Source organism: Myotis daubentonii, chromosome 9 (genome assembly GCF_963259705.1).
Source record: "Myotis daubentonii chromosome 9, mMyoDau2.1, whole genome shotgun sequence".
Classification (NCBI taxonomy): domain Eukaryota; kingdom Metazoa; phylum Chordata; class Mammalia; order Chiroptera; family Vespertilionidae; genus Myotis; species Myotis daubentonii.
In genome coordinates this window covers 38400129-38414483 of record NC_081848.1, presented here as the reverse complement: position 1 = coordinate 38414483, position 14355 = coordinate 38400129, and the positions used below count along the sequence as shown (strand labels likewise).

General features: G+C 55.6%; 1 protein-coding gene across 2 annotated transcripts in view; it reads right to left on the bottom strand.

Annotated features, from left to right (window-relative positions):
- Positions 1 to 143: 143 nt before the first annotated feature.
- Positions 144 to 14355, bottom strand: part of GAB2 (GRB2 associated binding protein 2) — a 164243-nt gene continuing 150031 nt past the window's right edge. For both annotated transcript variants that reach the window (XM_059708332.1, XM_059708333.1), the window contains exons 4-10: positions 11598 to 12187; positions 9367 to 9461; positions 7880 to 8144; positions 6320 to 6410; positions 5909 to 6011; positions 4572 to 4697; positions 144 to 3852 (exon numbers count right to left, since the gene is read on the bottom strand). In XM_059708332.1, coding sequence (XP_059564315.1) covers positions 3709 to 3852; positions 4572 to 4697; positions 5909 to 6011; positions 6320 to 6410; positions 7880 to 8144; positions 9367 to 9461; positions 11598 to 12187 — 1414 coding nt within the window. In that variant the 3' untranslated portion in view covers positions 144 to 3708. The remainder of the gene's footprint in view (positions 3853 to 4571; positions 4698 to 5908; positions 6012 to 6319; positions 6411 to 7879; positions 8145 to 9366; positions 9462 to 11597; positions 12188 to 14355) is intronic.

Below are 14355 nucleotides of genomic sequence, written 5' to 3'. Positions count from 1 at the left end.
AAAATGAAAGCTGGCCCAGAGCCTTTCCAGGACCCCGAGAAAGCATGTTCTCATCGAGCATGTGTTCACGCTGACACACGACTCACAGGCTGGCCTGGTCCACCCTAGCCCCTCCCACAGGCAGACACGGCAGCCCACGCTGGTTGCTTCCGTTGGACTTTATTGTTGTCCTGCTCCAACACCACAGTAAAAAGCGACCTGCACGTGTCAGGCCTGTACCATGTGTCACCACAGCAAAAATGACCCACACAAACCCATGCCCGCCCCACCCCAGACCTACTCACAGGATAAATATGTTACAATTTTTTTGTTTTTAAAAAAGAAAACAGAATAAATTAATAACTTAAGTGATTAGGCACCAACAGTGATTTGAAAAATTAAATGTCAATTTTAAATGGTAACGGGGCAAGAACCCAAGCCTGCGCTTCTCCTAGCCTATCTCTGTTCCTGACAAACAGCAACAATTCCGTGTGAAGGATTCTAAACTTCAAGACATGTAACCAACACACACACACACACACACACACACACACACACACACCCCCCACCGTATAGCACGTGACGGCCTGACTCTCCAGTGGGACCCCCCTCAAGGCGGCCGACCTGGCCCCAAAGAGCTTGGGGTCCCAGGATGACGGCCTGTAGGCGGGGCTTTAAGCTCCTGTGGTCAGCTCATCCCCCACACTCTGCAGAGGGAGGCCCAGAGAGAGGCAGGACACACTGCGCTCTGCTTCCAGAGCTCGTCAAAGGGTGCGGCAGGGTGGGGGTGAGGGGCCTGGCCTCGTGGGGGCTGAGGCCTTAACCCCATGGCAGGTAGGGGGCAAAGGGCAGACTGGGGTGGAGCCTGTGCTCCAATCACTGCAGAATGGCTGTGCTTCTGTCCTACGAATGGGGCAAGTTTGAGTGGTTTCAGATGGAGAGGTTACCAAACTCAACCAGGGAAGAGACTGGGTTAACTGGCTCATGTTTGGGTGTTGCCCATCCCTAGTGATCCAGACCCTTGAGAGAGGCCACAGGGAAGGGAGTTCTCCCTTAAAACAGCTGAGCTTCCGCCCTATCAGGGGCCTCAGAGACCTAATCTAACCACCCATTTCATAGACGGGCAAACCAAGGTCAGAGGGAGCGACATCTCCCTGTAGCAACCTCTCCCTCTTGTCTCAGTTCCTGCTCTGCCGTGTGTAACCTGGCAGAGGTGGAGCTGGAGGTGGGGGAGGGCGCCCCAGGCAGGAATCCTGTGTTAAAGGGGCTGAGACAGCAACCCTAGTCCTGCCAGGCCACCAGGAGAGGAAAGGGGAGCTTTGACCCAAGAGGCCAAAGGACCAGTTTCTTAAACTGAGCCGACAGGTATGTGCTAAACACCCGGTAGTGTGGGGCTTGTGAGCCAGTGTCCTCTTCCCTTGTACTTCCTTCCATCTCTACCCTGAGAGTTTGGGAGTTACAGGAACCAAGAACTGAAGGGAGGGCTCCTTGCAGATTAGATCTGAACACAGTCTCTGAAGACGCCAGCCAGTCCACATCATGGCACATCCAGAAAATACTGACATTAGGGCACCCACACCTGGGCCTACCTGTAGCCTGCTGGGCACAGGGGTGGTGCCATTAAAAGCTCCCCTCCTAGGGACACAGTCAGGGCTGGATAGAGGGAACGGCACACCTGCTCATGGTAGGCCGTGGCCACCACTGCCCTTTCCCCTGCGGGAACACGGAGCCAGGGACCCGTACTCCCAAAGGTCTTCTGTTCCCAAAGCACAAGGCTCGCCAAGCCTTTTCCTCCACTTAAAAATCTGACCCATCTTCTTCTGAGCCCCATCTCGGGCACCTCCTTTCCCTAGAAGCCACCTTGTCTGATCTCAGCCCCTTCCCACGCCTGCCCTGGCACCCACCTCCCGGAGCAGCCTCGCTTCCTCACTCATGTTCCAGCCACTTCGGGATGGCTGTGTTTCGTCCTAGGAAGGGGGCAGCAGCATTTTCAGTCTCTCACGGCCATTACCAATACCTTGTGTCCTCAGTGCCTGTCCCAGAGCCTGGTCCCAGCAGCCATTAATACATGTGCTGGGTGATGATACGGGAGGAGGGGCTACTGTGGAGAAAGTAATTTCTCCAGGATGTGACTTCTTAGGGAGTGGTCAGGCCCTGGGCTGGTGAGGGGTGTATACACACACTCACAGAAACTGAAAGAGCGGTAGCCACCTCCATTCAGTATAGTGGGAAGTCATCTTTGTTGGGATGGTCTACTTCCCAGGGCAGGATCAAACATCTCGTCTTCCCAGTTCCCTCTGAAACTAGAAAATTTGGCCAAGAACTTTAAACGTAATATTCAGATCCCCCCTGGCCCTGGCTCAGGAGAAAGTGGCTGAGGTGAAGCCCCCCTCCTGTCCCTGCAGCCAGGTTAGAGTCCAACGTGGCACCTGGGCTGTGAGGGTTCAACATAGTGTGAGAGGAGCTGAGAAACACTCAGCTGGCACCAGGCCCTGGCCCGAATCCCGCGTCATCCTCCAGGCTCTGCCCTGCTCGCTCCTTTGCACTGCTTTCCCCATCATCCATGACTGCTGGGAACTGACACTACGCACACCACTCCCCTCACATGACATCTCTCCTTCACTTTCTGTCCATCCCGATCCCCACAGCACTGCCTCGGCCATTCCACTGGGCCCTTTCGGTATATTTGCTATGCTGTCCCCACAAGGCCTTCACTCCTGCCTCTCATCCATCAGTCACCTGCACCCCTTGCACTGCTCATCTTGCAGAAACTTGCTGCCCGTCCCCCCTGTGTCCATGCACTGCCTTCTGCCCAGCCCACTGCTGTCCCAGGGTCGTCCCTCAGGCCCTGCATCACCTCCAGTGCCCCCCAGGCTCCCTCTCTCCCCTACCCCATACCATCCAGCCCCGCCCAAGCCCTCTCTCACGTGGTACCCTCAGGTGGCAGGAACTTGAGGAGGTCCTGGGGAAGCTCCCAGGGCCGGCCCCTGAGGATCAAGCTGTGTCCTTGTCTCTCCATCTCCTGGGCTATGGCCCTTTCCTTGTTCTTGTTGCCCTTCATCCTCAGTTTTTCCTTCCTTTTGTCCTCATTCTTCTGCCCCTTCACCTGCAACAGGTGCACTGCCACTTGGCTGAAAGTGGGGAGGGGGCAGTGCAGCTGGGGATCTAAGTCCTTTGTGCCCAGAGACCACCTCTAACCTTCCCTCCCAACTCCTCCACTTTTTGGTGGCCTTGCCTCTCCCCTGCTGAGACAGAAAGGGATAACGTCCAGGTCCCCTTTGGTCTGCTGGTCCTCGTCGTCCTGGTCAGTGAGACGATGGGCTTTTCCGGGACTGGAGGAGGCAGCCCGGAGGCGGCGGCAGGGGCTGGGAAGGAGGTGAGGTGTGGGGTCCAGCTCCGGGCCCCGGCTCTTCCCTCCACACATCTGGAAGGTACTCAGGTCTCAAGGGCAGGAAGTGGCTGAAGGATGCTTTTGGCAAGCGCCCTAACTAAGGTGAATGGAGGCATGGCCATCACTGGTAAAAACCAGAGGTGGGCCTGCGGGGTGGAGGCGGTGCCTCCGTCAGGCCCTACCTCCCAGGAAAGGCTCAGGGTCCCTGACCCCAGTGCTTTGAAGCCAAGGGTGGCCAAGTAGAGGGGAGGTTGGAAGGGGCAACAGGAGAGGAGAGAGGGGAGATGGGGAGGAGCCAGCTTCAGTGCCTGGGCCCCTCTCCAGGCTTGGCAGCCCCATCACAGCTTGGCACCCTTGGAAGGCTCCGAGGACTGCCGCACGTCTGTCCACTCCTGCATGGTGCTCTGCAGGGCCTGGGTCTTCTCCTTGTCCACTTGGACGTAGTCCACCTTCTCGTCGGAAGTGACAGACGATGTGGACGGCTGAGGGCAGAGCGGGGAGTAGAAGGGCTGTGAGTCCCCATGAGGGGGCTGGCGGGGAGCCCCAGGACGCTGTCCCGGGAGAGGAGGTGGGCCTCGCTGGCCGCTCAGACTGGCCGTAGGAGTCTTGTCCTTTTCTGAAAGTGGCCTTTAGAGCCTCCACTCCACACGGCATCATCCCTCCAGCCCCAAGGGGGACCCAGGCCCACAGCTCTGTCCCCACCCACCTCGTGACCACTCCTCCAGGGGAGGGTATGTGCTGGGTGCCAAGCAGCACCAGCCACAGGCCTCTGTGTATCCCTGCGGGGGACCTGAGCTGAGGCCAGTGCCTGCGCTGCCTCTAGACTGCGCAGATCTGTACGTCCTGTGGAGGTGGCCTAGGCCCAGAGTCTCCTCAGGCCACTGCGTCAAGAGCAGGGCTCTGGGACCCACCAGGCAGTGAGCTCTGCTCAGAGAGCTTGGGGCCAGGACATAGGAGTCCCGGGTCTGTCGCTCATTCACTCTGTGCTTCTGTTTGCCCCTCTGCACAGGGAATGGCCTGGCTGGCCAGGTGCCTGGGCCCAGGTACCTGTGAGCTGAGGGGGGGACGGGTGTGTGTGTGTGTATGTGAGCCCTGTAAGACCCGGACGAAAGCACAGTCAAGCAGCAAGAGGGGAGTGCTGCCGTTTGGGGCGTAGGCACCCCACCACAGCCCTGGCCCCCTCCCAGCCCCGCCCAGGCACCTTGCGGTGGGGGCTTGGAGAGCTTGGCTGGAAGTCCAGGGCCAGGTAGTCGACGCTGCCGGTGCTCTTCTTCGGGGCTGGACTGCTGGTGCCGCTGGGAATGGGCGAGGCAGACACTGGGTATTGCTGTCACAGGGAGGAAAGTCCTGTTAGTACGTTTGGGAACTGGCCTAAGCCCCCACCGGAAAGCTCGCCTCTGGGAGCTGGAGCTGCTGGCACCCCTGGAGGCGCGCACTGGGCCAGGGCCTGGCGCGTGCTCACTTAAAACCTGATGGCAACCCTGATTTTTTTAAAACAAAGACAAAACTGGTTCAGAGCCGTGGCGTGGCCTGTGGTTGCACAGCTGCTGAGCAGGGGCGGGAACCAGGTCTGTGCTGGCTCCCAAACCTGTACTCCTCCCGCTGAGCCGTCCTTCCCTCCAGGCCGGCTCCCCCGTGCAGGCTCCCCCACAGCCCAGCCCTCGCCTGCTGACCCCGTGACGGGAGCCCGTTCCCTTTGTGTACTGGACGCTGGGAAGTCTTTTGCAGCAAATCTGCTTCTCTGAAACCCCCACCCATGGCCTACAGCAGCGTGCTCCCCCAGCTCCTCAGAGATCTCCACAAGGGGCCCCGCCCCCTCAGCAGCCCCTCAGGGACTGCCGGAGGGTCCTGTCTCTGTCCAGGCCCCAGGGAAACTGCCCAGGATTTTCGCGAAGCCCCATGCTAGCGAGAAGGGCGATCGTCCTCTGCTCTGTCTGTCTGCCCCCTGGTTGGCTGGTTCATGTGCAGCAACCACCCTATTCTGTGCAGTCGTCCTCTCTTCCCCGCCATCTCGGAGGCCCTGTGCCACGCTGCCTGTGTCTATCCTCCAGAGTCCTTCCATGCGCGCCTCCCCTCTGCACACATGCTCATGGCCCTGAGCACAACAGCGTAAGGGAGTGAAGGGCAGGTCTTTACCTTTGAAAGGCTTTTAACAGGATAGAAGAAGGAGTTAACTTTGAAGGTGCTCCTGCCACCAGTGCTTATTCCGAAAACCTGTCTAGTCACTTGGTCTGCTAACCCTTTTGGGGCTCCCTCCTTCCCACAGGAAAAGTCCAGTCCCCCCAAGATGTCATTGGGGGTCCTCCACCTTTCCCAGCCTGCCCTGCAGCCGCACTCTCCACACCACCTGTGTCATCACAACAGAGGCAGGCCTCCTCTGCCCCTATGACTGCGGTCTCTTTGCGGGTAGGGACCCTGTCTTCATCGCCTCATGTGGCTCAAGAAAGATTTGCAGCAGCAAACAAAATAGCAAGTGAAGTGGGATCCCTGGGCGGAGTGAGTGGAGTGGGGAGTGAGCCTTGGGCCCAGGGGACTCACCATAGAGACGTAGTTCTCCTCACTGTCTCCTGAGTCCGTGCTGGTGATGCTCTGGGTGGAGGTGGGGCGGCAGTACTGGGAGGAGCTGGAGCTGAAGCTGTGGCTGTGGTGGGGGGGAAGGCAAAGGGTAAACCGGGGAGTTCCAGCCTCCACAGGGCCCCCAACCCTCACCCACCCCAACCTCTGCCCTCAGAGCTCCACGCATCACTACCAGGTGAGGAGCTGATTCAGGGTGGGTACAACTGTTCCCCCTTCACAGGAGGAGCCGAGCTCCCAGAGACATAGGGAGTGCCGAGCTACTGACGGCATTATCATCGGGCTGCAGCTTTCCTGACTCCCAGCCTGGCCACCGGTCCCCTCACCAACCCGGACGGCTCTGGGCCACCCTCCCACGTCCAGAAAGACACTCACATGGCCCTCGACCAAGACTTGGTGACAGGGGACTTGAAGGGGAGCTCATCGATGACTGTGTTGCTCCGCAGGTCGAGTGGGGTTGGCTTCACTGGAGCAGGAAGGAAAGTTGTGTTATCGGCCGTGAATGATGGTGTCACACTTACATGTGACACACAGGGTGAGTGTGAGTGCCCTCAGATTCATCCTGGTCTCACAGAGGGACACAGGCTGAGCGGCGATGTGCTCGAAGTCTGTCTTCAGATGCCAAAGTACAGATTTTTTTGCATTGTGTCTACAGGAATCATATTTTCTGAATCTAAAGCGAGGACAGAGGGTCTGACAACAGGTTGCTCTCCCCAGATCTGTGACCATGTAGGGAAATGAGGGAGGACGCTTATATGGGAGAATGCCGGCATGACCACCTCTGACCCTAAAGTGGAGGGAGATGAAGGCCACAGCCTTGCAGACTTCCATTCAAATGCTAAGACCTGAATTCCCAGGTGACCAGACCCACTGGGCTCATCTCCACCAGAGGTGACTCGACTTCTCCCTCTAGTCCCTGCCACGGATCCAAGGCTGGTGCCTGAGGTGGGAGCAGTGGGAACCCCAGCATGTCCTGGTCCAGAGGCCGGGAACACAGAGCCAACTTCACTGAGCACCTGCTGTGGACCAGAGTCAACCTCCGGGATGCTTCCTGTTGAACAACCCCGGAGGCAGGAATTACTCTTCCCACTTCACAGATAAGGAAACTGAGGCTCAGAGAACTTAAAGGATTTGCCCAAAGACACACCTAGGAAGTCTTGGATAAGGATTCCAACCCCCATTTACCTGGTTTGAATGCTCACACCTTTCTATTACGGCAGAGTGGACCTTTTAATAGACTGCTTTGCCCGTTCCACTCTACCCAGATCTAAACTGTTCCAAGTTACCCTTGCACAACATTTTATGCACAAGGAGGAACTTTCAGATGTAGCTATGCCCCTCAATTCCTCTGGGAGGTACGTATTATATCAGTGATGGCGAACCTATAACACGCGTGTCAGAGGTGACACGCGAACTCATTTTTTTGGTTGATTTTTTCTTTGTTAAATGGCATTTAAATACATAAAATAAATATCAAAATATAAGTCTTTGTTTTACTATGGTTGCAAATATCAAAACATTTCTATATGTGACACGGCACCAGAGTTAAGTTAGGGTTTTTCAAAATGCTGACACGCCGAGCTCAGAAGGTTCGCCATCACTGCCTTATATTCTCCTTTTCACAAATGAAGAAACAAGGCTCAGACACAGAATGATTTGTCTCTACTCACACGTCAGCAGGTGGCAGAGCTGAAACCTGAATGTGGCTTGTCCTGAGCCTGGCGCCCCCCCCCCCCCCCCCCTGCAGCTCTGGACACCAGGCTTCTCCCTCAACCAGTCCCTAAGGTGCCAGACCACTGGGATGCATTTGCAGGGTTGGTGCATGTGTGTGAGACTTTGGGGCGTTAAAAAGTGCAGCACCCACTTGATTGCTAAATGGATGCAAACAGCCCCTGGCCATTGTCCAGAGACGGGACCAGGAAAGATTGGACTTACCTTTGCGGTCAGGTTTGAGGTTGCGGTTGACAGGGGGTGGCTGGATCTCACTCCCCCGGCTGGAGCCTCGATGCATAGAAAGGGCTGTTGCAGGGTAGCTGAGGGGGTCAAAGAGATGGGGTCCTGGGCTCATGGGGATGTAGACGCTCTGGGAGTTGTCACCTGCTCGCTCCAAGGCCAGCAGAGTGGAGGAGCCGGGATTCATGGGCACGTAGTTGTCTTCGGAATTGGTGCTGTCTGATCGGCCTATGAGTGTTTTCCCCGGCTAGGAAGGAGAGTGAAAGAAATACAGCATCACTGGCAAGGAGAAACCACAGCGGTGAGGACCTGTGCACCAGGGAGGAAAAGGCACGACCAGTGAGGTGCGCCGTGAAGCTATAAGGCAGACCCCGGGAAACCAGAGAAAGAGTGGGCAACAGAAGTCCCCCTGTGGGAACCTTTTAGCTCTCGGGCTCCCTTGGGGATTCCTTGTAATTTCTGATAAATGTTTAGCATGAAATCTCCTTAGTGGCTGGGCCCATGAGGCTTTCCATCTGCCCCAGGCAGAGGGCAGCACAGGCCATGGCTGCACTGGTTAGTTCAGGACCTCCCTCCACGTCAGTGTGGACTCACCATTGGGAAGTCAGTGTGTCAGGCCCTGCGCTGGGCCAGGAGCATATTAGAGGCTTTGGCCCTGGCAGGTGAGGGCTGGGCCAGCTGCGCTACTCAGGCCAGCTCTCAGGGTGACAACGGGGCAGGCAGAGCTGCCAGAGTGTGCAATGCAGCAACCTTGACCACGGCCTTCCTTCAATTCTTGCCCTGTGCATCCAGAAGTAGAACTAAACTGCTTCTGCATTGGTTACCTAATTTCCATTTTTTCCCCCCAGGCACTTGAAGCCAGGCCCAATCTGCTCAGCTGGGGCCTGACACCTTGCAGAACTGTGGTCAGCCACTGCAGAGGGCGGCCTGGGATCCTACATTCAAGCCATAATTATGCCTGCAGTCACACAGCCACTCCCCCAGGGGAGACCTGGCGGGTGAGGATGCAGCCTGAGATCCGCATTCCCAGAGCCTGGGCCTTCTGCATTTAGACCTTCCTGTTTACCCACAGGGTTGGTGAGCCTGTGGTCTAGTGTACCTAAATACACACACTTCCTCTACAGCAGGTTCCTCAATCCAGGGAGCCCTGGCTGGGTGGCTCAGTTGGTTCGAGCATCGTCCTGTATACCAGAAGGTTGTGGGTTCCATCCCTGATCAGGGCGCATATGGGAGGCAATGGATCGATCTTCCTCTCACATGGACGTTTCTCATCCTTCCCTCTCCTTCTTTGAAAATCAATAAACATATTTTCAGGTGAAGATAAAAAAACAAACAAAACTCAAAACTCAGCCCTGGGCTCTAAACTGAGACAAGAACTAGACAGGGTCCTACGAGGGAGATACTGTCTCTCTTCGGGTGACCTTATCCCATCTGAGCCCGCCCGAGGACGCCTGGCTGGGGCCACTCACCAGGAAAGAACCGACTCCGTCACTCATGGACTCTGAAGAGCGGCCCGCACTCTCTCCGCCTCGCTGAGGGTGGTCATAGGACTCGCAGGAAGAAGCTGTGGCAGAGGAAGGAAGACCAGATGCACACACGATTTCCTGTGTGTGGACACTCCCCCAGACCCTCCCCCAGACCCTTCCCGTGTTGCTGAGACTCCAGAAGCCACTCCTCCCCGCCCTGGGATCAGGCATTACCCTGTCACATCTCCCTGCAGCTCAGAAGTTCCTCCCAGGCTCCCAGCTCCAGTGCTGGCATCTATGTGGAGCCCTAATCACTTCACCCTCATTTATGCACCTCTCTTCTAACCACAGCCCTTACTGCCTGGGCCGCTCACCTGGCCACCGCTGACTCCTGACCGATGTACACACGTGATTTTACTTCCCCACCTGTGTGAGAGCTCTCTGAAGGGCAGGGTCATGTTCTCTGTGTCCCTGCCATCTCTGTCCCAAAGAGCGGGTGACTGATCAAACAGGTGATGCACTGCAAGACTGCAGAGTGCTGAGCCAGCAGTCAGGGCCCAGGTCCAAGGCCCATCTCTGCCCCTGAACAAGTGTCTCAACTACCTCAGGCCTCACGTGGAATGGAGACGAGGCTCTGTCCCATCAAATTCTCAGGGTACTACTGGCTTCAACAACAGAGCAGATATGAAACAGGCTTTGCAAGTTACAAAGCAAATGCAAACAAAAGGCATGAATATGCTAGACTTTTTCACTGAACAGAGGAGATTATGTGCAGGGCTGGAGTACTCTATGTGGAAAACGAGTGACAGTCGAAGTCAGAAGTTCAGACTTTACACAGAGATTCAAGGGGGGCTTCGGAAATGTTCTGAAGATCTAATTTTATTTTAATACTAGAGGCCTGGTACACAAAAATTTGTGCACTCGGGGGTGTCCCTCAGCCCGGCCTGTGACCTCTGGCAGCCCAGGAGCCCTTGGGGGATGTCCACTTGCCAGCGGAGACCAGACCTAAGCTGCAGTCGGACATCCTTAGCGCTGCTGAGGAGGCGGGAGAGGCTCCCACCATCACTGCTGTGCTGGCAGCCGTCAGCCTGTCTTGTGGCTGAGCAGAGCTACCCCTGTGGGAGCGCACTGACCACCAGAGGGCAGCTCCTGCATTGAGCGTCTGCCCCCGGTGGTCAGTGTGTGTCATAGTGACCAGTGATTCCCAGTTGTTCTGCTGTTAGGGTCAATTTGCATATTACCCTTTTATCATATGCCTGGTGTATGGGTGGGGGCTGGCTGGTTTGCCCTGAAGGGTGTCCCGGATCAGGATGGGCATCCTGCTGGGGTGCCTGGCCAGCCTGGGTGAGTGGCTGATGGCTGTTTGCAGGCTGGCCACAGCCCTTCAGGGTGGGGGTCCCTGCTGGGGTGCCTGGCCAGCCTGGGTGAGGCCAGCTTGGGTGAGGGGCTGATGGCTGTTTGCAGGCTGGCCACTGCACCTTCAGTGTGGGGGTCCCCACTGGGGTGCCTGGCCAGCCTGGGTGAGGGGCTGAGGGCCATTTTCAGGCTGGCCATGGCCCCCAGCCACCCAAGCTCCCAGTGGAGGCTGGCTAGAAGCAGGTATCTGGGATTTATTTATCTTCTATAATTGAAACTTTGTTGCCTTTGGCGGAGCCCACAGCTGGCCAGGGCAGGCGGGAAGCTTGGCTTCCTCCATCACCAGGGCAACCAAGCCTCCTGCTTACTCCAGCTCCGTGGCTGCCAGCCGCCATCTTGGTTGGGCTGATTTGCATACAGTCGCTCTGATGGGCTGGTGGGCGTGGCTTGGGGTGTAGCAAAGGTACGGTCAATTTGCATGTTTCTCTTTTATTAGATTAGATTTGCTCATCTATGTAGGTTTGGCTCCAGTTTGGACTGGACCTCTAAGTTGATTTTTGCAATCTTTGGCTTGATTGATAAATGAATAAAACACTATGATTTAGATTTCCAAAACCCATAATATGCTGTAATGTGGTTAAACAAGACTGTTCTATCTCCCTTGTAGAATACCAGTTTCTCTGAGGCAGGTCTGCTACACTCTCACCATGTGGGTGTCCACTAACAGCCTCCAGTGCTGGATGGATGATGTCTAAACCATGTCAGTGACCAGGCTGGTCCTCATGTCCCCTGGGCATGCATGGCTACAGACTAGCAAACTGCTGAGAAGCCCCGTGCTACCTCTCCTCCCCCTGGGCCTCGGCTGGGCTTGCACTGACCTCGGTGAAGTCGGCTGTTGTCCATGGCCGGGAGGGTGTTGCGCCTGGGGATGGTGGCGGCAGAGACCGATCTGCTGTTCTCACCGATGGGGGGTCTCTGCTGAGAGCTTCCCCAGCGAGGTGTTTCTGCCTGGCTTGGCTTGGGGGGTCTGGGTGGGGGAGCTATGGCCGAGTCCCCAGGAGCGCCCACTGCCATGGCATTGTGGTTCTTGTCCAGGGTGAAGGTCCTAGGGATCTGGTAGGCTGAGTGGGGGGTGGCCGGCACCTCCATATTGTCCACCAGGAGGTCCCCGAACTCCCGGCACAGGGCGTTGCTGGGCGTCTTGAAGGTGTACACGTCCTCGTTATCCGTCTCGGAGCCTGTGAGGCTGCCCTTGGTGTGGCCATGGGCGGCCAGGCTCCGGGGCAGGTCGTAGGCACTGTCTCTGAATTCTGCGTTGTGCCGGCTCGGCTTGGGGAGGCTATAGAAGCCGTGGACTTGACCGCTGACCCCGTTGACACAGTGTCCGTTGCCCTGGGCAAGTTTCTGTACAGCTGTGTCACTCCTCATGAGGAAGGAGGCCCTGGTGCCCTGAGAGAAGCTGGCACTCCTAAGAGAGAAAGAAGGGAAGGGGCAGGTGGTTAGAGGAGGCCAGGACTGCCTACCCAGGGAGGTCAAACCCTGTGCAGCTCCTTAGTGCGGGAGAAACACAGGCTGTGGAGGCCAGCCGGCCTGAGGTTTGCCTCAGTTTACTAGCTGTGTGACCTTGGGCAAGGCACGTTCTCTCCCGGAGCTTCAGCTTATGCATCTTCAACAATGGTGATTAAACACCTACTTTGAAGGTTATTCAGAAACTAGACTAGTATACAGATGTTCCATCAATGTCAGCCTTTATTCTTCCTGCCACCCCCAAATGGCTCTGAGTAGCGGGGGCTGGTCTTACCAACACCCCCACATCAAGAAGCCAGTTATACTGCTAACTTGATCACTGTTTTAAGGCAAAATATACACATTTGAATACAAAGACGGAGAGACAGTAAAAAGAACCCTAAAGTCGTCAGAAAATAGCAAACAACTCATTTTCTCCAAGTCTCTGTCTTCCTATTGTGAAATAAGTTATCCTACAGGTGCTGATGTAAGTCATAAGGAGCCATTCAGATGTTAGCTACAGATTTATTTTCTGCTGTGTATTATGGCTTGTTGACAGGCATTTGTAAGGAAGTCAAAATATTTATTGGAAAATAGTTTCCTGTTTGGGAACTATATTCAGGATAGAAAGAGTTGTGTTTTTTTTTTTTTTTCTTTTTGTGTGTGTGTGTGTGTGTGTGTGTGTGTGTGTGTGTGTGTGTGTTTTAATTTAGTATTTTGGGCAATAAGGTAAAACCAAGCAGTTTAAAGACCTAGGAGTACAGGGATATGTGTTAGGTCCCAGATAGGCCACTGATATGATCTGTGAGCTTCAGTAAGTTCCTCCCCAAGGTTTGACTCCTCAAGGTGGGACCTCCCCAAGGTGGGACCTCCCCAAGGTGTGACCTCCCCAAGGTGGGACCTCCCCAAGGTGTGACCTCCACAAAGTGTGACCTCCCCAAGGTGTGACCTCCCCAAGGTGTGACCTCCACAAAGTGTGACCTCCCCAAGGTGTGACCTCCCCAAGGTGTGACTTCCCCAAGGTGGGACCTCCCCAAGGTGTGACCTCCACAAAGTGTGACCTCCCCAAGGTGTGACCTCCCCAAGGTTTGGCCTCCACAAGGCATGACCTAGTGGGTCTCAGAGGGTCCATTTGGGCCTGAAGCAGCATAAGCCTCTGGTTTATAAGCGTGGTTTCTGAGCTGGACTTTGTGTTCTGGGTAGGTGCCTCGGGAAACTGGAGGATGAGGTTCTAAGAACGTAGGGATCCAGGTCTGGTCTTCTCTCTCTTACATTATGATTTTTCATTGGATTTCAGTTGGGGGTAAAAAAGCAATCACTATTCTAGAACAATCCTTTGTAGTAGTGAATCTGTCTGTTGGACTTGACCCCTGTTGGGGGCTATAAGCTGCTAAGAATCGGATGAAAAGCTTTTGGAGTTTCTCACTGGAATAAGGCAGATATTGCATATATACAATTTTCAGGCTAAATCTGGGGGGCGAGGGTGTCATAACCCCTGAGGACAATCCACGCAGCTCCTGCCTTATACAAGCTCTTCCCGCTCATTAGGAGCTTGTTACTTACAAACGTGGCCACCAGATGGCGGTAGAGAACAGGGCCCGGAGGCCTAGAATGAGGAAGGGAAACAGGTGTCTAGGCCAGGCTATCGTGTAAACTTGCACCCATTTCAGTCACCCAACCTTCAGCAGCCCTCCTCTGCTGGCCTCTGTGTTCTTTCTCCCTTTCTACGCCAACCACACACCTAACCAAGCCGCCAGCCCTGGCCTCCTTCACTGGCCACTTAGCCTTGAGGTGATGCAGTGCTTGGGGCAGAGGAGGGGTGGCCCAGTGGCAGGCAGAAGGGGTCCCGTGGTTCGCATTTGTCTGTGGTGCCTTTCATTTTGATGTTTGGAATGTCCAACTCCCTGTTGGATGCTCCCATCTGCATTACTTTACGTAACAAACAAGCACTGATGTCTTCCTACTTTCTGTCTGGGCTGGCCAGGCATAATGGACACAGGGATGCCTCCTGCCCTGAGTGAGGGGGGCAGGGATGGAGGAGGGGACACACGTGGGTGAGTAAACGCACGCTGTGGATGGATGTATACTAACTCTCCTGGGGGCGGCGGGTGGTACACAATGCCAAGGGAC